Genomic DNA, 26,838 nt, shown 5'->3' with positions numbered 1-26,838 from the left:
CCCCACCGCCGGGCCCAAGCACCCCGCACGCGGAATATCTGCCGCCACCGCCACCTCCCAACAGCTGACGCCTTCCCCGCGGCCCGTTATTATTGGAGGGACGGGGTCACATGGCCTGCCGGTCACAGCCGGGGGCAGAGGGGCGGGGCGGTTTCACCCTCCTCCCCCGGGCCCGGTGGCCGCCGGGTAGGTCACTACGCCTCAGCTCACGGAGGGCACTCGTGGTCCCGCCTCCCCGCGGGCGCGCTGGCTATTGGTCGGGGTGGCGCCGGGGCGGCCGTGGATTGGCTGTCGGGAGGGCGCGGGGTGGGGGTTGGCCGCGAGCGGCGGTGGAAGAAGCGGGTGAGGGAGCGCGGCCGCGGCGGACGGTGAGGTGGACAGTGGCCCCTTCCCGGGGTGGTCCGTGGGTCCCCCCTTCCCCTAGGCAGCTCCTCTTGTCGCGCCCGATCCCGGGTTGGGGGTGATGAGCGCGGGGGAGCGCGACCCGGTCCCGGAGGCGCTTAGCACGCTCATGGCGGCTGTCCTCGGGCGGCGCGGCAGGGCCCGGCGCCCACCGGGCAGGGCAGGTGCTGGGCAGGCAGCGGCCTTGCGAGGGTGCCCGGCTTGCGCCGCCTTCCCAGTGGAGCAGGGCAGCGTGGAAGCGGCTCGGGGCGTCGGGGTCGAAGCTTTCATTTCTGTAGCAAGCTGACTGAAGCTGAAACCCTCTAACCTTGCTGTGATGGGAGCGACAGGTCACGGGAAATAATGGAAATAAAAGATAATAGGAGTTTCAGGGAAGTTTTTTTTTAACGAGCCTTTAAAATACAGAGGCAGCATATAGAGGGGAAAGGAGCCTAGTCTTAAGGGGTCTGGTGCTATTTTGCTTTTCTGTAAACTTATGATGCTCACTTTATATATCTAGTGATACTGCTACAATGCTCAGGTTCTTCTGAATAAGTAACTTGCTAGATGCTTGGTTTTGTTGTGTTTAACAAGCTGGCGAAATTCTAAACACTGAGTGTGAGTAGAGTTTGAACGCTGATATCAACTGTAGCGTATTGATCTCTGGTAGCATCAGCAAGACTTCATTAGTATTTACATGCTGTCCTCAGACAGCTGTACACCTCTGTAGCTATTGTGAAGAAAAGACTTACAAAGACTAAGTGAAAAGAAAAGAATTCTGTCCTCTGATACCCACTGCTTTTTACCTAGGTGATAAAGAAAAAAAGAAGGGAGCAGAGTTCCACACATCCGCTCCAGAAGTTCCAATTAACTGTTGCTGAATCGAAAAAAAATTTCTTCATAGAGGTCACTAGCTGAAATACAACTGGTGCATGTAAGAACTCAGTGTTGTTACAAAGAGAGATTTTTTTGGGAAAAACCATAGAACATTTTAAATGCTTTTTCAAACAGATAAACCCTTTTGCTAAAGAAATTTGCATGCTCTTATTTCTCAGAGAGGTAGCAGAATGGCTGGTATTCACAGCAATGACTAGGGAGGTCTGTATTTCTGGCAGGAAAGTGTAGGTATATGGTTATGAGTGTGTAGTATAATACTGTATGGTTCTGAGATGTTGAAGGATTTAATTTACTTCTCGCAGTATCACATTGCACTGTGTAGATATAAACTGCTGAACAAAGGCTTTTGATTAAACTAGTGTTTAGGCATGGGGTGTTTTTGTTCTCCATCCTTAGTTGGCAAGATATAGTAACATGGGTAATATGCGATGAATATGGTTTTGCACTTTAAGGTATATATAAGCTCTAACAACTACTATTGTAAGGGTATATTCAGTTCTTGCTCTAGGTTTCATGCTGATATTAGCTTAGGTATGCCCTTGATTGTCTCTGTAGTAGTCACGGACTTTTGTTTCTCTTGGCGTATCTTTCCAAACAAGTGTTTCTGAAAGTAATGTGGCACTCCATTATTTGCGGCTTCCAAGCCAAAAAGTAGACCTCTGTAGCTGGCTTTGTGATCTCTGCCAAATACTTACATTACTTGTAATTTCTCTGTGTTGATTTGGGAGAGGATCTAGTCCTTTATCAGAAGATTCTGCCTGCCTGCTTGGCTTGCTGTAGCTGTGATAATTTTTTGCTGGCTTTATCTTTTTTTGTTTTATTACTGCTTTAATATGTTTCCTTATGGATATAATTTTATGAGATGAGCTTGGGTCATGTGTCAGTCTTAAAGACTGTGAAGATATGAGTGGCCTATTTTCCTGGTAAAATAAGGAGGAACCTACTCTTTTTGTATGTGATTTTTTTTAATGTGGTTGGTATTCCTTTGAAACTATGCTTCCTTGAAAATTTTGTACTTCTTTATGTTACACACACCCTCTCAATTTAGAGACCACACCTTTCATTTTCAGATTTCATGCATTTGTTTATTCTTTGTAAAGGCTGATCTGCTGCCTCAAGCCTATTAAGCCAATTCTCTTTTATTTTTGTGCGGATCTTACATGAACGAGAAAAACTTTGTTCAGTAATATTATTATCATATTTCTTTTTAAGACCAAGAACTCATAACTTGAAAGGGACATGGACAGATCCAACATCGGGAAATACACATAGAAGAATTTCAATTTGAAAGAAGTTACATCTGATTTTTCTTTCTTTTCATCTCTTGTGGGTAGGGCTCACTAGAAAGCCTGGCAAAAGGCTCCATTTCGTATTTACTGAGTGGTGTTCCTTCAGAGCCTTTATGTTTATTTCATGAACACTTTGTAATTTGTAAATGGTGTTATGCCTCAGCTTTGTAGGTTGGTATTTGATACAACAGTATTGAATGAAACCTTCAAAAGTGGTTGGGAAAAGTGGGAGCAAAAGAGAGTTCAAAGAGGATAAAGTGAGAACCCCGACATTCAGAAATGTAGACCTCCTTGTTTCTGAACCAGGGAATTCCTGCATGTTTCCATATCAGAAAGTTCATTCTTCAGCATTGCTGATTTACATGTAAATAGAGTTTTATAAATGAAAAACCCATGAAATTCCAAACCCCCCCGCTTTATGAAGGGAATTGTAATTCTTTGTGTTACTACTCTTCTAACCTCTTTTGGGAATGTTGCCTATGACTGCTGCTCATCGTTGTAATAGTTTTGCTTAAGCACAGCAGAAGGACTGTGTGTTACAGCACTATTACTATCACTGGGTAGTGACTGAGTTGTGGAAGCTGTAGAGGAATTCAACTACTATTATTTTTAGCTTAGGTAGCATAAAGAAGATAGAGGATAAATAAAGCAAGCATCAATATTTTAAGAGGTATTGTTCTAGGTTAATAAAAGCAATAAATGTTTAACTCCTGCTTCTGAAATTGGCGTGTACACAGAGCATGAGAGAAAAATTTGCTAATGTTTTCATTCTTGCTGTCCAGCAGTTTCATTTGGAATGAACCCTTTCGCTCTTGGCACATAAAATAATTGTGAAATAACTGAGATTTATGAAGAAAGGAATAGTGCAATTTAGTCTGGCAGAAGTGAGTATCAAGTTGGTCTGGGGATAATTATGGAAAACTAATAGATCTCATAAAAATATCAGGCTGATATACTTAGAAGCATTTTCCTTTTAGATCTCCTTTTAGAGAACAAATTAGCTGGAGGTTGTTAAAACATGGTGGTTTTCCTTAGTGCCAGGAACTAAGGAAACTAATCCAGGAAAGGGTTGGTACTCTGCACTCTAACAGTTTGACTTCTGACACTTTCTTCTGCAAAAGCAGGTAACAGCTCATTGGCAAGAGCAAGGAGTTGATGATCCCAGTCTTAGGGACTTTAAGTATTTAGGCTACAGAAGAAACAATGATTTATAATGTGAACTATAAACAATCATTTTACTGAAGTGTTTCTTTGTTGAATGAATGCTCTTTTGTGTTCGGTCATCAAAGTCTTGGAACCTGGAATTACAAAAGGCCACTTAAATGTTTCAGGGCAGGATAAGTATTTTGGACTATTCCCAATGCTTTGCGTCATCATGCTCCTTCTTTTACTCCTGGGTCTTTTAGATCTCGTTGAACAAGTTTCTAAAAGTCATCACTAATATTTCAGAAATGGCTTTGGCTAATTTCTGAGCTGTTCAAGGTGAATTTCATTGGACACTGTTGCCCTGGATGCTTATAACTTTTCAGTTGTCTACAACTCATTCCAACATCTGTCTCTGTCTTTTCTATCTTCAAGCGAAAACACAGAATATGCTACCACTCATTGCTTTCTTTCCTCTCCTGTTACAGCGTGGCTCTCTCTCTTGTCTCCTGCTTACTACTAATACGTATGGAGGATTTTTTTTAATGCCTGTAAGCTGGAACACATTTTGTACCTTAACCTTTTTTAACTTACTACTTCATATTTGTACTCTTCTGTCATCCTAATATTATGCTACTTTTTTCTGCATCTGCTTTTGTGCCTCTACTTGGTTATCTTGACAGTTTTTGTGTCATTCCTTTACCTCTTTGCCTCCTAGTTTCTTGAGTTTATGGAAACTTTGTAGACCTGCTCTGATTTCCTCAGAGGAAGTTCTAACACACTCTTTTTACTTCTGTCCAAATTGCCTCTGTTCTTAAAGACTCAGTCCTCCCAGGTCATGAGAAACAAAACCTTCTCTTCACTTCCTGAAACAAAATGTGACTCTGACTACAGCTTGGGATTTTTAAACTAGTGACTTGTATGTCTGTTGAAAGAGCAGTGTATCGGGATACAGTCATCTCTTTACAGTCCTATCACTTGCATTACCAGACAGCCCTGTCTTTGCAATTGCTCAGCGATACAGTCTCTATGTTTTTTGCTCTTTTGTTTGAATGTCTTGAAACAGCTTCCCTTTTTCTTCTCTTTGATTTCCGTACTACATGTTTAACAAGTCTGAACTTTGGAATGAGGCAGAGTGCATCACATGTGTCACGCTTTTGGAACAGGTTTACCCTTTAAAGGAGCACTAGTATCTCCTTTACGTCACTGCATGTCTACAGTGCCAGATATGATGCCAAATCTAATATGGGCCGTGTTGAAAGACTTGTATTCTTACTGTTTTAAAAACACAGCAGGTGCAGCACGATCAAAGGTCCATACAGCCTGGTAGGGAGGAATAACATGCCTAAAGGAAAGCTAGATCAGGTAGATCGTAATGTTTCTCTAATGGACTTTTCCAGCTTTCCATGAATAAGTCAGTGACTTATTTCTTTATTATGTATGATTGTAGCTTATATTTATGGCTGTTCGGTAGGTAGCCCATTATTCTTCCCTATTGTTTTTCTTATAACAGTTGCGGTTTCCAGTCTAATCTCGTGGTGGTTGGTTCACTTTTTTTTAATAACTTTTTTCATCTTACGATTTTTATTAGTCCTCCTTTAGCTGATACGTTAGTAGTTTCTTCCTAGTTTATTCAGAAACAAAAGAAAATCCTGTTAGAAAATGTCTTACTTTCTGTGCTGATGAGAAACTAATAAAATTTTTTAAGTCAGTCTAAAAAAAGATAACTGTAGAGTTGCAGTGTTCCTGCCAAGTTTCCACAAGAAGCAGGTTATTACTAAGGAACTGTAAACTGTTGAAGAAAACATTTGTAATGGAAACAGTGATGGTTTAACTGTAATGCCTGTGGGCACTTTCAAACAACATAGCTTTTCCATCTCCTGACTTTCCAACTTCCCGAGTACCCGTACCTTGCTGCTACGTTGCATTAGTCAATGCTTTGTCTATATATAGTGGCCTCAGCAACACTGTGTTTCATCCTACAAATATGTTGTTCAGGGTAGTTCAACAGAGTGTTGTTTCTAGCCTGATACACAAACAAATGTAAACCTAAATCTATGGCTTCCTTTTTGGTTTTGGTAGCATATACTTCTCCAGTGGCATCCAGGTTATGACTTGTGTAGAACACAGTTAAAGAAAAGCTAAACTATTTTCACTTGAGGAGCAACAAAACCATCTTGATTTAAGCGAATGGTAGTAAATATAAATAGATGCAGTTTGAAATCTGTCCAACTTTATAAATAGTTTGAGTATTTTCAGGTCCCACATCTATGCTATTTCCTGAATTTTCTTGCATTAGTCATTTTTCCATGTTTCCTTTCTCCCCTCAGTTGTGGGAAAAAGGAGGAAACAACCAATCTGTCAGAGAATGTGAATGAAGAGAGGTGATCAGCTTTCTGTAGTTTCTGCATAGAAATAAATTTTAGGTAGGAGTATGGCTTTTTACTTTTAGCGCTAGTCCCCCAGCTGCAGGCATTCTGTAGTGTGCAGTGCTCAGAGTTGTTGAACACCATCATCTGTCCAAGCTCAAGTGAGCAATCATTTTCCCAGCTTTTTAATCATTAACTTTGCTGCAGCTTTGATTTCTTAAAAATGACACTACTAAAAATTTTTGTCACCTGTATTAAGTAAATGCCTTCTGAATGCTTATACATTGCAGTACTAGGAACTGTTGTCACCTAACATGTCTTGTTTTCAGTAACTCTTTCTAAAGCTTGTTTTTTTACAAATACATGTAGCAGTTTACTTCCACAACATGCATCTAAAATTCTTATGTTTCTCATTTCAGAAGTACTATGGAACGTCTGCAGCCCTCTGGGTTTGGAAGGCGTAAATCCAAGTTTGGAAAGGCTTTTTCCATTCCAAATGATTTGCTGGCTTAAGCGCTTAATTAGGATGGCTTTTGAACAAGTTGGATTAAACATGGAATCAGTAAGTGTTTCAAACTTGCTTCATGTTTTCAGAAAATCAGGTATAGAAAGCACTTCACATATTTTAGTTCGAGCTTATGTGTTCCAGCAATACAGTTTAAGTATACTCAATACTTGTATGATTCTTCATTGCTGAAAAAGTATGAAGTTTACTACTTGGACACTGAAGTATTGAGTTAAAATGTGTTAAAAATATGGTAAAATTATGTTAAAAATATAATATGTGTTAAAAATACCATGCAGTTCCTTCTAGCTCTAATAACAAACTGTTCACTTTGTTAATACTGCTTTTCATGCTGGACTTCTATGTGTGTTTTGAAGCTGAAGGAAAATTTTCAACTGATTTTTAACAGTGATATTAATTCTTAAATAATATAATATCTTTGCTCTTATCTTGGAGATATGAAAAGCCCGATGAAACTGAGATGATGGTGATAATTGTCGTATATTTATCTCCTGAAAGGAGTTGTTACAGTACATGAGAGCAACACGTCTGTGTTCTTTACTGGGGAAAGAGAGGAATGCGCATGCATAGCTCTCCTCTTGGAGGGAAGTGTGTGTAGTTTTCCCTGAATGCTTAGCAGAGAGAGGGAGAAAGAGATCTGCTACACATCAACTGCTTTGTCCCTGGGAGCGTTAGGAAGCTGTTTTGTGTAGAAGCATTGACCTCAATGCAGTAGTCCCTGTAAGCTGTCGAAATGTTTTAAAAATGGGGAAATCCTTAACAGCTATGTGCAGCACTTAGAAGGGCATTTCTTACTCTGGGTTATTGTGGTAGAACCTTTTATCAATCTTGGGAATTTATGGAGAGCAAATTGTTTATACATTGTAAATTAAAATTATCAATAAGAATCTGTATTTTAGGATTTTAGTTGAACTTGGATCTGAATTTCATGCAGTGTAATTTTGAAAATTCAAAGTGTGAGAATATGCTGGACTACCATGAATGTTGCTGTGGTTATTGTCAGCACCATCTTTCAGCCTAAATGCGGGGGGGGGGGGGGGGGGGGGGGGGGGGAACAAGTTTTTAATCTGTTTCCCTGGATTCTCTACTTGTATCAAGCTTGTGATAATGCAATTACATTTCCAAATGTCAGCTGCTCTGGACAACAGCAAAACACTGATGCAATAAGAGGGTATGGCTAAGTAATATTTTGCAGACTTGCTCTACCAGTGCTTCAAGTCAACAAGAAGTTGTGTGAACTTGGGAGGGCAGTGCTGAGAGTTACTAGCTCAGCTGAGCAGTGTGCTGACTTTATTTGCATACCTTGTTGCACAGCTTGCGTACTGTTTTCTGCAAATATTGTCCGGGCATATCTTGGATTACCAAAAGTGAGTCATTAAAAGTTTTGGTGCACCAAACCACTGTTGTTGAACAACCCCAAGGGCGTTTGGGCACCAAATATTTTTGAGGATCTGGGAGCTAGTCAACATCTTGTCTGTGGTCTGAGCACTCTCTAAGCAAGTTTTACCACTTGCGTAAAATGCACTGCACTGAAGTTGGTAATACAGCATGCAGTCTAGGCTCTTTTGCTGTTGCGGAAGTACTTCTGTAATTAATTAAGCCTTCCCTTGACTGCTAGTATTTTTTCCAGTGCAACATCCCTTTGAGGCTATCACCAACAGTTCTGCTTCTAACAACAGAATCTGTTGTGAATAGTGAGGCTGTGTTTCTGCAGTAGTTTGTCAGTGACTTTTTCTTGAAGGCTTCTGATCTACCTGCTATTTGCTCAGGCATATAGACAAACAGTAATGTGATAGTAATGAGTGTGAAGTCTTTGTGAGGTCTTCGAGGCATCCAAAATGCAGGATGCATAGAGTACTCTGCATTGAAAAAAATTTGTGTTCAAATTTAGCAGCATATTTAGCAAGAGAATGTATGTTTCATAGAATGGAGAAAATGGGTCTAAGTGGATTAATGGAGAAGTTGCAGTTCTGATGTGAGAGTCTAGCATTGCATATGTGCAGTGCACATTTATTTTGTCAAAATTTATACATTACAATAAAGCCAGAGGAAGGAAATATACTTGTTTAGAAATAGGCAAAATGTTTGTGTGGTTTCTGAGATAATATAATCTGGTAATAAATACCATGGAGCATAAATTTTTCTTTTTAACAGAACCTTCTAAACATCAGAGTGGTGATCTTTGCTTGGTATATCAAAATGTTATTCAGCTGTGTGTTGTGAAACTCCCACAGCTGCCCTACACTAATCACACAGGCAATATTGCCATGCCAGATGAGGGTTGTTTTGGTACTAACAGCCTGGATTCTAAGTTTTCTTTCTTGGGCAGTCTTCTATCAGGATGATGAGTTTGCTTGAATCTACAAGCCATTAAAAACAAAGATCTCAGTAGTAAATTCATATCTAAAACTACAAGTAAACACTGACCAAGTTTTTTATATTACCATACAGTGTTCTAAGTTTTTACTAACATGTTCTGTGTTAGTCTTCCCATTAGTCTTTTTCTTCTTTGCATTGTTTTTGTTGCCTTTACTTGTGCTGAAATCTTTCCTGTCTTTCTCTAGTGGTGGTTTGTTTTGGGTTTTTTTTTCCTCTCTCTGTTCTGGCTCATTTTGTAGTATTCTCCTGGGATTAAAGTCTCATTTGATTTCGTACAAATATGATAAATATTACAGCAAACTTTCCCGTTGTTAAGTACAACAAAAGAAAGCTAATTCAATCTCTGTTGAAACAACATAGAAAGAAATCTGAACTGCAGTAGAAATAGTTCCGATGAAGCCAGGTGTGCTGAGGTTTATCTAGGTGAATGGTTTGTTTTGTTGGTTTTTGCATTTATTTTTTTTTAATTAGGACAGAGTTTCATTCTCATATATTTATTTTCCCCCTTTTCTGTGGTCTTTAATTCTGCAGTTATATTTTCATGCTTATGCTACCTGATGGTTATTCTTATTAAGACTGGTAGACACCATTCCTGTGTTAGAAGAGCTGTTAGTTAAAAAAGAAAAAAGATATTTCAGGAAGTGTAGAATTACATAACTATGGATTTTTCATGATTGTCTTTTCTTGAAACCCTTTAAAAAGAGGTGTCTGACCCAATACAGATTCTTTATCATCTTGAAAATGGACAAATCATAGAATAGAATTATAGAATAGTTTGGGTTGGAAGGGACCTTTAGGGGTCATCTAGTTGAACCCCCCTGCAGTGAGCAGGGACAACTAGATCAGGTTGCGCAGAGTGGAGTCCAACCTGACCATGAATGTTTCCAGGGATGGGGCATCTGCTACCTCTCTGGGCAACCTGTCCCAGTGGTTTACCACTCTCATTGTAAAAAATTTTTTCCTTATATTCAGTCTAAATCTACCCTCCTTTAGTTTAAAAGCATTACCCCTTGTCCTGTCACAACAGGCCTTGCTAAAGAGGTTGCCCCATCCTTCCTATAATCCCCCTTTAAGTACTGGAAGGCTGCAATAAGGTTTCCCCAGAGCCTTCTCTTCCCCAGGCTGAACAACCCCAACTCTCTCAGCCTGTCTTCATAGGAGAGGTGCTCCAGCCCTCGCATCATTTTTGTGGCCCTCCTCTGGACCCGCTCCAACAGGTCCATGTTCTTTGTGTTGGGGGCTCCAGAGCTCGATGCAGTACTCCAGGTGGGGTACAAATGATGCATTTGAAGATGCTTCCAACTTTTGAATCCTTCTGTGTTACCTGATTTATTGCTTTGAATTTAAACTTAATGCAAAATTTGTCTTGAACTTAAACAGCTGTAGCTATATTGTAATGACAAAAACAAATTTTGTGCTGATTCAGGTATCGAATGTAAGGAGTTCACTGATACAAATGTCAGCGTATTTATATTATGTCCTATTCTAGCATGAAAATAATAACTATAAATATGTTTAGCACAAGCATAGTATGGAAGGATAAGGGAAAACCATTCCAGTGTGATATAAAAATCAGTTACCTAACAGCCGGCTTCTTTTTCCTTCCCACCTAGGTGCTTTGGTCAAGCAAGCCTTATGGTTCATCTCGAAGTATTGTACGGAAAATTGGTACTAACCTCTCTCTTATACAGTGTCCAAGAGTTCAGTTTCAGGTAGGTGTTCTCAACAGTTCAGAACACGTTTCACTATACTGATAAAGGGATTTGCTCTTGCATCAAAAGATTTTAAGCAAATGTGCAGTTCATTCAAGTAAATGTAAAAGCAGACGTAGGAGAATTAGTTTACTTCAGTTCTTCCCACTTCCAGTTGAGATTTTTTCCAAATATGGATTCTTCAGCTTCTGTGCTGCCTAAAACCTAACTAAATCCATGTTGCTGTAACACACATAATGAAACTTGAAACAGTTTTTTTTTTCCCCTAAGGAAATTGGAACTTCTTAAATTAGGCAATACAGTATTGAAAAGTTATTCTTGGGAAAAAATAGGTTCATAAAAGCAAAAAACGTTTGAAACTTATTTCTATAACCAGTACTTAAGGTAGGCTTAAGAGGCATGTAAAGATGAACAGTTACTTAAAATATTTGGGAAAATAAACAACTTTATCAGAAAGTAAAATATTAGTAACAAGATAACATGAGAGCCCTGTTGGCTCTTGTTTTAAATACAAAGCTACCGCTGTATAGGTGAAAGGGGAACATCAGTTCTGTGCAGCTTTCTGACTTGTTTGCTTTTAACTTCAACTGCATGTAGTGGGAGGGTAAAGAGTAGGGGTAAAAGCTTAAGGAGGAGAAAAACCCATGCTTTTTATAACAAGTCTTTCAGGAACAGATGGGAAAATTGAAGCTGTTACACATAATCTCTTCAACTCTGTATGTGTTAGGGATAGGGGGTGGGTATAGAATTGGAGAAATTTAGTGTTTGAAACTCAAGCTGAGAGAGTAATGTTTATTGGGCCAAGGAAAGGTGGGGAACATAAAGATGAATGGTGGGAATCATCACCCACACTAAGACAAGGTAATTTCCACACAGCTAAATTTTTCACTATTTAAATTAGTTTCTACATCCTATATGAAATGTATGAACAATACTTAGACTCTAAATTATAGCAGCAAAATCACATAGCTGAGATGACCATAGAAGCCTTTTTGGTGTGATAGTAAAAGCCATGCTAACATTTGCCTCTCTTAAATAGCTGCATTAAGAAACTAGGGGGGGCAACCATCTCTCACTTCTAGTGGCTTGGTGAAACTTAAGTAAATATATACATTGTGGGGGTGGGGATTTGTGCAGGTGAGGAGGACAACAAAATGCCATGCTGTTTTTAAACCAGCATGGGTATATAATTAACAGTAGTTATGCCAGAAATAAGGTTCTGTGTGCCTTGGATTTGAAAGGAAATGAAGTCTTCCTATAATGTGTCTGATTTTCTGTAGTCTAAAGGCCATACATGGGAAGGTGATGCTCATTTGCAGACAGTTAGCCAAATACTGCCCTCTCTTAATATGGTACATAAAAAAAGACATTTCTGGTTTATGTACTTGCAAAGAGCTGTAAGATACATCTGGGGAATCTGTTCCTGAGTATTTTTAGTGTTGAAATAAAAATACGTATATGTCTTCATCTGAATTCTGGGTTAGAATAAATAAAATATTTGCCTTTTTTCTTTCTTAAAGAGACATTCAGTCAGCTTTGCCTGGATTTTATGCACACTAAGTATAAACTTTCATCTTCTATTAAATGGAAGGAAAGGATCATAAAAATAGAAGTGCAATTGCCAGAGTTGATTGAATTAGAAATATTAATTTCAAAATTTGATTCTTCAAACATATTAAAACTTACATGGTTTATGCAGGCTTTAAACTATTTTAATATATAAACTGCTGAACATGTAAAAGTGTGATGCTAATATCTGTTTTTTATGTCTCTATCTCAGCATTAAGATTCTGTAGTGAAGTTCAATACTGATCTCGATTGGTTTTATGCTGTTGCAACTGATGCTTTCCTATAGCTGTCTCTTCCTCTTTCTTGCCAGCTTTAGCTATATTATGAAAGGACCATGCACTGAACCTTGCTGTAAGTCACTTTCTTTAAAAACCAGAACAAACTTTACTTGCCTCATCTGAGGGTGCATGTATATCATCAGTGTTTCTAACTTTATCTAAGACCAACAAACTTTCCACAGGTCTTCATTTTCCTGATGATAAATGGGTAAGAGATATGGAAGGAATATATATCTCTGTTATGTTCATTCTTTCTCTTCTAGCATGCTTTTGTTCATGTAGTCTGAAAAAAGAAGCAGTAGCCTAACATTTTGAGTTTTGAGGTCTGATTGTTGTAATATCTGTCTCTGTGGATCTTGGCATTTCCAACATTTAAATTAATTGCTAAATGCTGCTTATGTATTTAGTAACTGGCAGAGCTTACCTTATATACTCTATATTGCATGAACAAATAAAAATGGTTTGTAGGGTTCTTTTGTTCATATTTTTTAGGTTTATCTGTAGCCTTTAGGAAAAAATAAAGTCAAATGTACCAATATAGCCTGGGTAGACTCAACCAAGCCTACAATACTGTCTCTCAAAGTAGTATCCTTCAGCTACAGCAACCCTGTTCTGGTCCCACGCTTCTCCTGTTTGTCTGATGGAAACCTGATAACTCAGTAGAAGTCTCCTGAGGAATTGGTGTGCACATAGCAAACATCGGAGTTTACTGGGCTAATTTGAAAGACCGTAGCAAGTTTGTCTTACTTGAAGCATATTTCAAAATTTTTAATACCTAACTGTATTAGTAATTTGAAATTAGAGGTTTTTACTCTATCCTTAAATGTATAAAAATATTTCTTCTGCTTTCCACTTCCTGGAGCAAACAAAAAGTAGAGATGCTGCTTTGACATCCTCCAAAGCACTGTTTCTGTAGCATGGTGGTTGTCACATTCACCTACCACGCAAAAGCTCTCCAGTTTGAAACCAGGTAGAAATGCTGGCGAGGCTGACTCTTTGGGAGTTGGGCTTGATGATTCTTCTGGGTCCCTTCCAACTCAAAATATTCTGTGATTCTAAAACATCATCCAAAACAGTACACTGTGTGTAGTCTTTTCTTCAGAAATTCGTGGAGTAATGGGTCTGAAGCCCACAAGCATGTGTGTCCGTGCAGCATACATGCACACTAGGGAAAAAAAACCTGTAAGGAAGAAGTGGGGGAAGCAACTACATAGTTTCCAGAGAAAGAAAAGCAGGCTACTTTCGCTGTTTCATTCAGTTCCTGCCATCCAGTAGATCTGGGCGTCTGTTTTCAGGTCTCTGTTCTCCGTCTCAGGTGCCGACAGAGCAGTTGTCCAAGTTCTCTTCAGCTGAAGTTGACTGGAGGAATAGGGAAGTCACAGAGTTGTTTAAGCATCATTTGACAGATGGGCAATGGTTTTAAGAGACAGGTGTTGACTTTTAACCTTTAAATTAAAGTAAAAGTCCTGCATTAACTTGAAATTCAAAATCCATTGTTGTGGAAGGCCTTGTTGTTTTTAGGGGTAGAGAAAAGAAACATCTGTATATGGGATAACAAGCAGATTCTGTTTACATATAAATACAAATAAAAACAGTAAGAAGAAACTTGCATCACAATATAACAGAAGGCTTACTACTAAATGTTGGATTCAAAGTTATTTATCTCACAATGCAGGAAACCTGGCAGTAGGAAATGCATCCCTTACTGTTGATTTATAAAATTATTTTTGATGCAGATACGTGTAGTGCCTGTATTTAAATGTGCCTTCAGTCTTTTCATGCTAATAGTTCCTCATGTGGCCATTACCACCAGGAAAATCATATCACCTGCAAGAAGTAGCTAATTATGGATTTTTTTAAATTGCCGTTAACATTAATACAGATGCTGTGATCATTAAAATTTCTTTTTATTTAAAAAAAAAGAAAAAAGCCAAAAGAAACCTCAAACAATGAAAATCCTAACATGCAATATAGTATTCTCTAGACTGTTTTAAAGAGAGGCAGACTGTGATGGTATTAGGCACAACTGTTAATGTGATAAACATATTACCATCTGTGCTGATGCTACCTGGAAAAAACCCTGTTGTTTCCAAATGATCTGATGGTGCCAATACACACTCCTGGGAGCTGTGATAAAGGCTCACACACAAGTTGTGAGAGTGTGAGGTGAAGATGACTAATCTTGATTTCCAAAGCTGTTTGTAACAACTCCTGGGGAAAAAACAACCCCAAACCCACAACTTCTATCTATCTGGGACTTCAGTATCAAAGGCTACAACTAAAATATCTGTGGATGTTCTTCAGAAATGGTTTTACCTCATCCTACCTGCAGTCCTACAGTGATAGGGCTGCTACAAATTCCGGTTAATGCTAACATTTCATAGCTGCTGCTGCATAATAGTTCCCTCTTACAGAGCTGAGCTGCCTTGAAAATTGACCTAAGTGCTAACAGACTGGATCAAAGCTGTCTTCATAGGCTGCTACATACTACCACCACCTTTGTCAGTGTTACTTGCTTCTTGGCCACTACCAGCAGCAGTGCCACTTAAACAGCTGCAGTGGCTCATGTGCAAATTTCGCCTGTGGATTGTACATAATAAAAGCAAAAGAGGTGGCATAGTTGCATTGGAGAAAAGTAACTCAAGGTGACAGACTGAGCAGAATGAATTACTGAAAGATGTTTCAGTAGCTTTTATCTGCTAAGATACTGAGACCAGGCTGCTCAGTACTCCAGCCACTGAGTACACATGCCCTTGTCTAACCTGGAGAAGCAGCCAGTATTTCAAAGTAGATTTGAAACAATTTAGGGTAGTTGTGGCTATGGAGCATATATTGATGGTCCAGACAATTTTTGAAATCTCCATTCAGGTCACTTCACTGTAAATCTAAGAAAGGTTCCAGTCTCTGGAGCCTTGCTCACCTTTGGCTTCAAACACCTATAAAGCTAATGGCAGAACCATGCTGGAAAATGGTCGGTTTGTTTGGCATGCTGTAAATGAGATTATTAGCAAAGAGTGTATTCTGTTATGATTGCATCCTACCCCTCATTCAAAGTCTTTGTGATTACTGAGCTTCTAGAAATGGCTTTTTTTTTTTTCTCCTTTCCCCTGTGTAATGTACGCACCTTTATTCTTGTACAGAAATTCTGAAAGTTGTAGGAGAAGGGAGACACACTTCAACAGAATTTCACTTTCAATATAATACTAAATCAGAGCAAAAGACTTAGGAAATATTAGTAGCCTTAATGTCTTTATTAACTACTGGTCATTAATATAATTTTAAAACATATTATTTGAGTTAATATAGCAAACTACTCAAGAATGGTGATGTTTGTTAGTCTTGAAGGTAACGATTTGCACTGGATTTTTAGCATTCAGTAGTGTCATGTGATAGTATATGTAGTTAGCTGTGAACCTTAAAAAATAAAAATAGTTTCTGTAAAGTGTTCAGCAGACTAGATTGAAGAGTTTGAAGTCAGTGAAGTGGTTCTGGACCAAGTCCACAACAGAAATAAGTGTGCTGAGTCTACAGATGTGTTTTGTGCATGTATGTATTAATAGTTACACGTAGCCTCACTGAAAGTATTGGATAGAATGACTGTGGCACAGGCTGAGAACAGTGACTCTAAAACCTTGTATCTTGTCTTTAAAATTTAGCTTACTTCTCATGACACAGAAGGAAACCATCCTAATCAATTTAAAGAAGATGCAGTGGCCTCCTTTGCGGATGTGGGATGGGTTGCTCGAGAAGAAGGTGAAGTCTCTACAAGGCTCAGGTACGCTCCTCAAATCTTCTCTTTGAACTTCTGAACCAAGAGGAAGAAGCGCAGCTTCTCTCTAATGAGAATTCTCTGTGCATTGCAATTAATGGAGAGGACTTGAACGCTGGGAGAAGAGAGAGGGAAGAGGGTTAGAAAAGGCAGGGTCTGGAAAAGCAGTAGCAGAGGTTAGACTAACAGGATTATAAATGAAAGACTCGTTTGAGAACATATAGGAGATTGACTTTATACAGGGAAGACTGTTTTTTATTTACTTCTTTATTGCAAAGAATTGCATGCAACAGCTTCAGGAAACCTTGTCCCCACAAAACTGTCTGCTGTGGTATGGCACAATTGCTAACACTGACCGTTCTCCAGTTCTCCCGAGATTTTCATTAATATGGGGCAGCGTACTGTACAGCTTCCTAATTAACAGCAATGGTCATTCTGACAATCCAATAATGCGCACATTGGTTTTCACCTTTCTGGTTAAGGCTCTGCAGTCTGCTAAAGACAATTAAAAATTATGGTTTATATTTCATCTTTAATCTTCATAATGAAAACTGGCAGGGAAGTGCGTGAGCACCTGTGTCCAGAATGACAGGATAGGTGCTGTTGTGTTGGGCCAAGAGTACTACATAGCACTGTAACTGCATGAAACGGGTTGGCTGAAGCGATGAAGTTCTCTGTTCCAGCCTACCCAAATTGCTGCTCAGACTAGCCAGAAACAAAGGTACAGTTTTGCAGTGCAGAGGAAGTTTTTCTTCTAAACAAACTAATGTTCCAGAGAAAGGCACAGATTGTTGGCTTCAGAGATTACCAGAGGATACCATTCTTAATCTGAAAGCATGAAATAGCTTAGTAATGACCTAGATGCCCTCCAACATGACTTGCTGCAGTGAAGCTTTGCATAACATGCGTTCTGGCACTGCTACATTAATTTCACAAACTCAGAGGGGAGTCACAGAAATCAACACTTGTTTGGGAACCATTATTTGTAAAGTGTATTTGATGCGAAAGAAATTAACTGGCCAATACTACTTTTGCTAGCACAGAAACATTTTGTTTAAAGATTGAACTGGAAAGCTATTATATTTAATGGAGACAACAGGGAGAACACTTCTTTGTTGCTTCAAAGAACCTGTTACGAAAGATGTAGGGCTTGCATATTTGCTGAGACTTCTGCACGTGAAGGGGGACAGATGGATGTGGGATGGGACTAAAATATTCCTGCAGATATGTAGTGACCTTAAGGCAAACAGCTTAAAATGGAGCATGGTAAGTGAATTACTTGGCAAATACGAGTATTTCAATGTGCACCGTTTATTACATCTATGCACAGTATTATGTAGTGGAGCTAATATGCATTAGGTGTTTTCCAGGCATTTGAAATTCTCTGTTTTGACAAGATCACATAGGTGTTACTGTTAAATATATATTCACTGTATAATTCAGTAAATGGTCTTGCAGACTTTTTTTTTCTGCAAATGTAGTTTTATAGAGGAAGCAACTAAATGACAAATCATTTTTCCCCTGCCCCTAGTCAGAGCAGTAGTCACAATTCAAGCATAATATTTTTCCGCGGCGTTAGATTTCAATCAAGAAATTTGCTTAAAACACCATTACTGCTCTGAGCTAAAAATACCCTTTGTTGTTTAGCCATTCTGCTCCGTTAAAAGAGTTTCTAGAAGACAGGTTTCAAAGAGTGAAGTGACCACTGGCTCGTTCCACCTTACTTATTTAGGGAGAGCAGGCTCCTGTAGGAAGCATCCTGTTCTCTTCTCAGCTTTAGTTGCTCTCTATTCCTATCTATATAACAGCACCTAAATTTTAACATCTTGATAATATTAAATTCTGTTGAATTCAATTAAATTGATCAAATTTCTGCAAGTTGTGCTGATGTTTTCTGTCAGCGTCATGTCAAATGTGTATCAAATCCTGGATTGAGGTGGTCTGAGCACAGGGCTTGTTCTAGCCTTAAATCTTGTCTCATGCTTGAAGTCCAGCATGACAGCAGATGCGCATCCAGAGTAGCTTAACGCATGCATCCAGGGCGATGGGGGTCTTAAGCTGTATTAGTCTGGAGCCATTCTACACATTTTGAAAAGTCATAATCACTAGCCGCTGTTCTTACTCTCACGTTTTGAATAAATAGTGAAATCCTGACCTGCCTGAGAAGTTTTGGGATTGAAGGTAAGGAGGATTGAGGAGTTAAGGATGTGGTTGTATTTTGCAGTTATAATGTTTATGATAATCTGTTGTCGTTAATCCTTATCAATTCTACTTCAGATAAACTGTTTAAAAATGTTGCTGTCGCCAGTGAATATAACCTTTTGTAAGTGCTTTTGTAAGTGACTGCAGATGCTCAGTAACACCTCGTTGTTTCACATAGCTTGAGCTTTGGTGGGTAATAAAGGAAGGCAACAGAATTGCATTTTCTTGCTCTTGTGAGAAAGAGGAGGGAAGCTTATGGACTCTTTAAAAACTGCATGAAGTTTTTTTTCTCTACAGTTTTGTTGTGTTAGAAAACTAGATAGAAGAACCTTTCCCATTTACTGATTAGCAGCCTCTATGCCACTAAGCTGTTTTATGTACTCCATGCTCCCAGCACTGCTAAAATGGAGGACTATCCCTTCAGAAGTCCAAAAAGTACAAAAATGTGCTGTGGAACTAAAACTCTTCCTACTTCTTCAAAGGAATCAACTACAAGTGACTATTTGCCGCCCAATGAGGGAAAATGGTAGCATTTGGGAAAAAAAAAAAAAAATCTTAATTCCAGTGAAAAATACAATAGGTTATGAGGCAGAGAAGTAGATTGGGGGTGAAGGGGAATGTATTCCTGTTTTCTCCTGAAATCAAGGATTCCACAAAAAGCTGGCTAGGGGAAGAGAAGAAACACAGCTTGTGATGCAAAAGAAAGGATGTGAAGCTCTTGTTTACTTTAAGCTACATGATGTCATGGTGGAAATGATTTGTATAAAGCCAATTTAAAGTCAGGCTTTCCAGCTTGCATTCCTGGTTTGTATGTAACGGTGCTTTAGTTGTTATCTATAGCAAAGCCTTTTAGAAAGGAATCCTGTGATATTTTTGTTACAGGTCAGAAGTTTGGTCAAAATCAGCCCAGCCTCTTTCAGGTGAACTACATCATTCTGGAAAGTCCCCATGCAGACAGATGTCCTTACAAAACCCATTGGAAGAAGAACCAGTGTCCAGGAGCGTAGTGACTGCAAATGAAGAAGCTCTGCAGAAGATCAGTGCTCTAGAAAATGAACTAGCCACTTTAAGAGCACAAATAGCCAAAATCGTCATCTTGCAAGAACAACAGAACCTGACAGCAGGTATTAAATTTGCTGTACTCTTAGCACAAATTAGTTAATGAATTTGTCCCTTTTATAATTATGTCCTAATTCACTTTTGTGAGGTGCTGCAACACTGAACCCTTCTCCATATTGTTTTGGTTAGTTTGGTAGGCAGATACAGCACACTAACCGAGGGATACAGAATAGGTCTTGAAGACAAGAGACCTGCCATATTTTATGTATTTTCTAGTATTCCAAAAGTCTTCGTGTTTGTGTGAAAGTCTGCCAGAATTCTGAATCTGTGGTTAAGTAAAGAAGTATTAAACAGCTTTCAGAGCAAAGCTCATGATAAACACGGCGGATTAAACCAAACTAAAAGAATGTAACTTAATTGCTAACACTTAAGTCTTCCCATCCGGTAATTAAATAGGCTCTCTGATATCATGAAGTAATTACACAAGATGCTAATTACACTTTTGGGATATGTAATACAAATCTCAAGTTTATGAACTATCTAACAGAAAAGGAGATTGTTTACTGGAATCATCCCTGGGATGAAGCACGTTTTCCAGATGGAACCAAAAGTGGTGCACTGTTTCTGGTAGTAAACAGAATAATTCTTCCTTTCCTGAGTTTCTTTTTCCTCTTTCCCTTGTCTCTGACTGCCCTCCAGTTCTAAGGCCACCATCTCCAGAGATCAGTGGGAGATGGCCCTCGGGGACTGGAGATGGCAGCCATTCTGTTTTCTTTCTTTCCTAAGGTCACATAGCAATTACAGGTTTTTCCTACATGTATAAAAATGATACTCTAATTCTTCAGATGTTTTTGTGGAATTTTTATCTGTGAATTGATAGCAGTTACTTTATTTTTCCTTACCTTTTTGTATTCAGAACTATGAAACAGCTTTAGGGATCTCATGGTTTTACTCTTAAACTGGAATTATTGTGGGGGTTTTGTGAAATAACTAATAACTTATTTTTCATCATTTTCCCTTTGCCTCTATTAGGAAAATTAAATTTTGATTTGATCATCTTTACCTCCCTCTTCTGGTAGAATGTGATAACGACACTGTGTGTAAGCCTACACGTACACAGAGTAGATTCCTCTGTGTTATCTATATATGTATCTTTACACACTTTATACTCCAAGCCTCAAAACCCTGGTTCGATCTGTTTTTGCTGATGTCTTTAAAGGTGCCTTTGAGCAGAGTTTTCTTCATTTATTTGTCGAGTTATCTATAACATCTATTTTTACCTGAAGGGTACAGGGAACTTGAAATCAAGATTATTGTGAGAATCTCTCTTCAGGCGGATGATTAGCTGGTCTAAAAATCCCTAACCTCAGAGAGCTGGAATGAGCTTCAATTTAAGCACTATTAGAGCTCTGAAATTTACAATAAAAAATCTTGTATGGTAATTTCTTATTTGTGATGATAAGTAGGAAGAAGCACATCTCATAGGTATGGGGCTTCCAGCCTCATACCTGCCTCTTGGAAGAAAGTGGTAACTGTCTTTTCTAAGGGGTTACCAGTGGACACTGGTAATGTTACGAGCAGAACATAACTAAAAGACATCGTGACATCCGTCCCATTGCAGCAAAGACACAAATACACCTTGAGTTTGTACCTCGGAATTCAAAGAACACTTCTCACTCTTCAAGAAGAGATTTATATGTGGCTTTTGAGTTGAGTCTACTTAGGTGGTTTAGGAGTGAAGAAGTTACATGATAATCTAAGGGGGGGTGGGGTGGGGGCAGTTGAAGCTATTATAGTCATATTCCTACCTGAGCATTTGTGAGATATAAAGGGGATTTGCAAGTAAACCGGAGTGTAACGCCTGTTTTACTTGTAGTTGGGTCAAGTCCAGTTGCTTCGGCTGCTGTCCCTGTTGCACCTCCGCCACCGCCACCTCCTCCTCCACCACCGCTCCCTCCCCCAGGCCTACAACAGGGTGTGTCTGCAATTGAGCTCATTAAGGAAAGGAAAAACAAAAAAATGAACTCTGGACAGAATCTGACAGAAAATGGGCCAAAGAAGTTTGAAATACCAAACATGCTAGAAATCCTCAAAGACATGAACAGTGTGAAACTACGCTCAGTGAAAAGGTAATAAATATAAATAAATACCAGTATATTAACAATTGCATTAAAGATTTGGTTTTATGACATAGAACTGTTTCAAGGTGAGATAGATGCTGATGTAACATCTGACAAACAGAATGCAAAAGCATTCACAACTTCTAAAGGTTTGTTTTGGACTATGTGAATTCTTCTCATTTTCTTTTCTAGATCATCAGAAGGTACAAAATCTAAAGTGCCTGACCCTACGGATCCTGCAGCATTAATAGCAGAAGCACTCAAAAAGAAATTTGCATATCGATACCAAAATGACAGCCAAAGTGAAACAGAAAAAGTTATTCCAAAGACTGAAAAAAAGACAAAGACTGAGGCAGTGCTGGTGAGTATTGCAATTCTGAACACATGCTCAGACTAAGTCATAGTTGTAGTGAAAGCCAGCATGCATCCTTCTGCCAGCATATGGAAATACCTACAAGTTAGCATCCCTGTCCACAAAACCCTGTCAGGTACTGCTAATATGCCGGGATTTGTGGCAATCATGTTTTTAGTATCAAGTGTTAAGATTGTGTACTCTTTTGGCCCTAGGTTTAAAAAGCTCTGCTATTTTCTTATTTTTTTAAACAAAAGTCTTTCCTGTTGCCACGGGCGTGTGTTATTCTGAAAAGTCAGTTCCTAAGGGCTCATACCGGAATCAAATCTGAGCGGAGTTTACCAGCTGTTACCAACATTAATCGTTCAGATAGTGCGTGTGAAACACTGAAGCAAGATGCTGAAACGAGTCTGCATTCCTAAGCTGTGCTTAGGAATGCAGAAAGCCAGTTGTTCAGAATGACTGCTGGCTTTTGGTGTAGGGAGTCTCTTCTAATAATTGGAAATGCTGAGTAAATAGAAGTAGTTTCTTTATAGTGTGGGAATGTCAAAATGGAATTATATTTAAAATCCACATCATGGTATAAATTAATGGCTTCCAGTTTATTTCAGATTGATATGAAGTTGAAGTGCGGGGTTTTTAAGCAGTGAATGTTCAAGATCCAAGTTTCTAGTGATATATGGCTGACTTAAAAACAGGCTAGTATAGTCAGTTTTGTCAGTAAGCAATCCTTGAAGCCCTGTGCTATAGAGCGAGAGAGGAAGAGTAAAGAGCTTATTTTTACCTTTGTGTGTCTGGAAAAAGTCACAGAATCCCAGGTTGGAAGGGGCCTCAGGGGTCATCTAGTCCAACCTTTCTAGGAAGAGCACAGTCTAGACAAGATGGCCCAGCACCCTGTCCAGCCAAATCTTAAAAGTGTCCAATGTGGCCGAGTCAGCCACTTCCCTGGGGAGATTATTCCAATGGGTGACTGTCCTCACTGTGAAAAATTTCCCTCTCGTGTCCAATCAGAATCTCCCCAAGAGCACCTTGTGTCCATTCCCCTTGTTCTCTCCATGTGACTCCTTGTAAAAAGGGAGTCTCCGCCTTCTTTGTAGCTGCCCCTTAAGTACTGGTACATGGTGATGAGATCCCCTCTGAGCCTCCTTTTTTCAAGGCTGAACAAACCCATTTCTCCCAGCCTATCATCGAATGGCAGCTTCCCAGTCCTTTGATCATCTTGGTGGCCCTTCTCTCGACCCCTCCCAGCCTCTCCACATCCTTTTTGTACAGAGAAGACCAGAACTGTACACAGTACTCCAGGTGTAGCCTGACAAGTGCTGAGTAGAGCGGGATAATGACTTCTTTATCTCTGCTGGCGATGCCCTTTTTGATGCAACCCAGCATCCTGTTGGCCTTCTTGGCCGCAGCAGCACACTGTTCGCTCATGTTGAGCTTTCTGTCCACCAGGACCCCCAGGTCCCTTTCCACAGAGCTGCTCTCCAGCCAGGTGCATCCCAGTCTGTGCTGCACTCCTGGATTATGTTTTCCCAGGTGCATGACCTTACACTTCTCCTCGTTGAACTTCATAAGGTTCTTGCTGGCCCACTCTTCCAGCCTATCCAGATCTCCCTGCAGAGCAGCTCTCCCTTCTGGAGGGTCTAATTCCCCACCTAACTTGCTGTCATCAGCAAACTTCTTCAGGCTACACTTGATGCCGTTATCCAGATCACTTATAAAGAGATTGAAAAACAATTAGGCCCAATATCCATCCCTGGGGGACCCCACTTGTGATGGGTTGCCACTTTGAAAAAGATCTATTATTTACCACCACCCTTTGGGTGCAGCCTGTCAGCCAGTTCCCCACCCCCTGCACAGACCACTTCTCTAGGCCATAACGCATCAGTTTCTCCAGGAGGAGGCTGTGGGGGACCGTATCAAAGGCCTTTGAGAAGTCCAGGTAGACAATGTCCACCGCCCGCTCCATGTCAACCAGGCAAGTGACACATAAAACTCTAAGAGAGCTGGCTGCACTCTGAATTAAGTTCTGAGGAAAACAAGATTCCCAAGCCACAAATCCCCAGACTTCTGAGTATGTGCAGTTATTAATGTTGACTGACTTGCCTTCTGGTTTATGCCTTTAAGATATATTCCAGTAGTGGTCAGGCAGTTCTTCATAACTAACAGGCTAGGTATTCCCCAAGAATCAGTCACTTCTTCCTCAGCATCTCTGGGGCTTTAAGGGAAAGAACATGAGTTGGCAATATTTTAGTCACACGTGGGTTTTTCATGAGTTTCCAATTTTGAAACTTACAGTCCCTCTTGAGATTAAGGATCATTAAGTCATCATAAGCTAAGAAATTTAAATTGTTAAATGATGGAATGTTGATCTGTAATGAGCTAATAAACATGTCATCAGTTACTTCTCAATATGCAACTTCTTTGCTAGCTCAGTCCTTGTATGGTATCCTCATGTGACACAGTTTTAAAAGGACTTGCACAAAAATGCAGGATGGAGTAAGAACAGAAATACTGTTAAACTGGCACTAGAGCAATTGGTTGTCATCTTCCAAAGACAACTCCATCTGTCTTCTTACTTTGTTGTGGCAGAGCGAGCTACCGTTAGTCAGAGCTGCTCCAGCAGAGGGTCAGCTGCTCATCTCAGCCGATTGCTGACACAAGGTACCCTTTGCTTTGTGGCTATGAAGTGGGTGAAATCCATGTGCAGAGACGCAGGTTGATAAGGGAAATCACCTCTGCCCAAGTTCTGGTCTTTCTTACAACTTGGATGAATAATAGTTCGACTAGTTTTCTGTTGAAAGCAATCTGAACGTGTTTCTGGTTTCTTTCTCAGTTTGGACCACACATGCTGAAGTCTACAGGAAAAATGAAGACTTTAATTGAAAAATCGTAATCTATTAAGATCACTGCGCGCAGACTTAAGCTGTTTTATCTGAAATCTTTTATGTTGGAAATAGCACTAGTACTGAGCGGTCTCTTACAACACAGAAAAAAACCTAATGTGAACTGTAGAACTGAGGCACTAAACATGTTTGTGTGTCATTTACCAAGGGGAATAAATTTGACCATTATTCTCAGGTATTAATTTTGTATTCAAACCTGGCTTTCTACTCAGACTTCTGTGGTGGTTTTAGTTTATTAACACTAAGTTATATATACAACATTCTTTGTGCATAACTGACCACCTTAAAAATTTGCGTACATGTTAGTAATGATAGCGATACACCCTTAAGTTAATATCAGTTATTTGAGCTCTAACTAAAACTTGCACTACAATGTCTAGTTTGATACTGAATTTTTCACATCAAAGTCTTTCTTTTAAACTTAATTTTAGCAAATTTTTAGCCCAAGGAAAACCTGAATGCATTCTGCTTCCTACTGAAAGAACATGAAAACTTAAATCTGCTGCAGAGGTCAGCTGGTATGAGACATTTTCAGTAGTAGCACATTTTTGTGCAGGGTGGGTTTGTTTGTTTTAAATGAGCTTGCAAGGGTAAGAGAGCAAAACCTACTTATATCATCCTGTGGCCAACATAAAGAGTGCACGACAAGTGAGTAAATCATGCTGCGTCCGCCTCTGAATAGGTAGTCCAGTAAATTTGAAAATACCAGTAGATAGCAGCAGAATAAAATAAAAAATGTCAGAGTATGTGTTATCTAGCGTAGAAGTGGTGTAGATAGGAAAAAAGGTACAGAGTACTGTGGGGTGCAAGTTGCCAAAAGTATATTGCTCATCTCAGCTGTGCTAAGGGATGTTTGTGGACACCTTTTTTATCCCCAGCTGCCTCGGGTCCCTGCATAGGTTTCTAGCAGCTGGGGACTACACCAGCCCTCGTGGCCCTGTTTGCAGGGAAGAGATGGTGTAAGCTGTTGCACATACCCTGTCTTCCAGGGGAAGCCCTTCTGCGGTCAGCCCCTAGCAGCTGTTTGCTGCCAGACCTGTACAGAGCTAGTTCATTAACCAGCCACCTGAGCTCATGTCTCCAGCTGCAGGTGGAGAAAGGGCTCAAGCTAAAAATAAAATTCAGGTTGAAAAAAAAGCTCTTCAGGAACCAGAGAACTACAACTTAGCTGCATGCTTAAACGAACCCAAGGTTTGCTCTGACTGTAGATGAGCGGAGAAAAAGCTGAGCTGGGTATTTCAGTGTTCTAAGTTGATCTGGCTGCTGGAACAAGTGCCTCTTAGAGCTTCTGTTTTCTAGGAAAAGGAAAAAGCAGCACTTCTTAAAGACAGGTGAACAGCTCTGACCAGGGTTACTGAAGACAACTGAAGCTTTGCTGCTTATAACTGGAATGTAGACTGTATGATGGAGGAGGATGTTTTCTGGTATGAAACTTGAAATGGTGTTAATATGTACACAATGTAACTTCCTTCCAACACACACTGCCATCAGTCACGCTGATAGGCCGTTAAATCTGTGTGTTCTTTTAAATGCCTTTGAAACACCTTTTTGAAAGTTAATTTTGGTTTCAAGTTTTGTATTTAATGTTCTATTGCCACTATATAAAATTAAAAGCAGTTAAAATAAACAGTGTGTATGTGATTTGTGGTACTCTACCAACAATAGCAGCTGCAATAAAGTACAGTTTACATTTCTGTTATAGCCACTATAAATCAATGTAGTGACAACTTACTTGCATCTCCTTTGGGACTGGACTACTGCTGTGCAGCAGGAATAGCAGTAGAATTAGTCACAGAACAGCACAGTTAATTCAGTTACACTCAGATAAGGAAAAAAAAAAATCAGGAACCAGCACAAAGTTTACGCCTCACCACAAACTCAGCAGGAAGG

At 39.6% G+C, this 26,838-nt stretch overlaps 1 protein-coding gene across 5 annotated transcripts; it reads left to right on the top strand.

The window, feature by feature from the left end:
• The first annotated feature begins 295 nt into the window (after window positions 1-295).
• Window positions 296-26,575, top strand: MTFR1 (mitochondrial fission regulator 1). Of its 5 annotated transcripts, XM_064442628.1 has the most exons (10): window positions 326-368; window positions 6,041-6,136; window positions 6,499-6,641; window positions 10,598-10,696; window positions 16,200-16,318; window positions 19,397-19,638; window positions 21,450-21,702; window positions 21,886-22,054; window positions 24,635-24,706; window positions 24,879-26,575. In XM_064442628.1, exons 3-9 carry the CDS (start codon window positions 6,576-6,578, stop codon window positions 24,698-24,700), a joined length of 1,014 nt encoding a protein of 337 aa, XP_064298698.1. In that variant the 5' UTR covers window positions 326-368; window positions 6,041-6,136; window positions 6,499-6,575; the 3' UTR covers window positions 24,701-24,706; window positions 24,879-26,575. The 5 variants fall into 5 exon arrangements, with proteins under 5 accessions (XP_064298697.1, XP_064298699.1, XP_064298698.1 ...); XM_064442627.1 differs by lacking the exon at window positions 6,041-6,136 and having other exon boundaries at window positions 296-368; XM_064442629.1 differs by lacking the exon at window positions 6,041-6,136 and having other exon boundaries at window positions 306-342.
• Window positions 26,576-26,838: the final 263 nt, after the last annotated feature.

This window comes from Phalacrocorax carbo, chromosome 2 (assembly GCF_963921805.1).
Source record: "Phalacrocorax carbo chromosome 2, bPhaCar2.1, whole genome shotgun sequence".
In the NCBI taxonomy this organism is placed as follows: Eukaryota; Metazoa; Chordata; class Aves; order Suliformes; family Phalacrocoracidae; genus Phalacrocorax; species Phalacrocorax carbo.
Note: the sequence above shows the minus strand (reverse complement) of the source record. Positions and strands in the feature narration are given on the sequence as shown.

What these genes read in the sequence shown, in the direction of transcription:
- MTFR1 (XM_064442625.1), top strand. An exon ending in GAAGTCTCTACAAGGCTCAG is followed by an intron (nt 16,319 to 19,396) that starts GTACGCTCCTCA and finishes TTTTTGTTACAG; the next exon opens with GTCAGAAGTTTGGTCAAAAT. An exon ending in ACAACAGAACCTGACAGCAG is followed by an intron (nt 19,639 to 21,449) that starts GTATTAAATTTG and finishes TTTTACTTGTAG; the next exon opens with TTGGGTCAAGTCCAGTTGCT.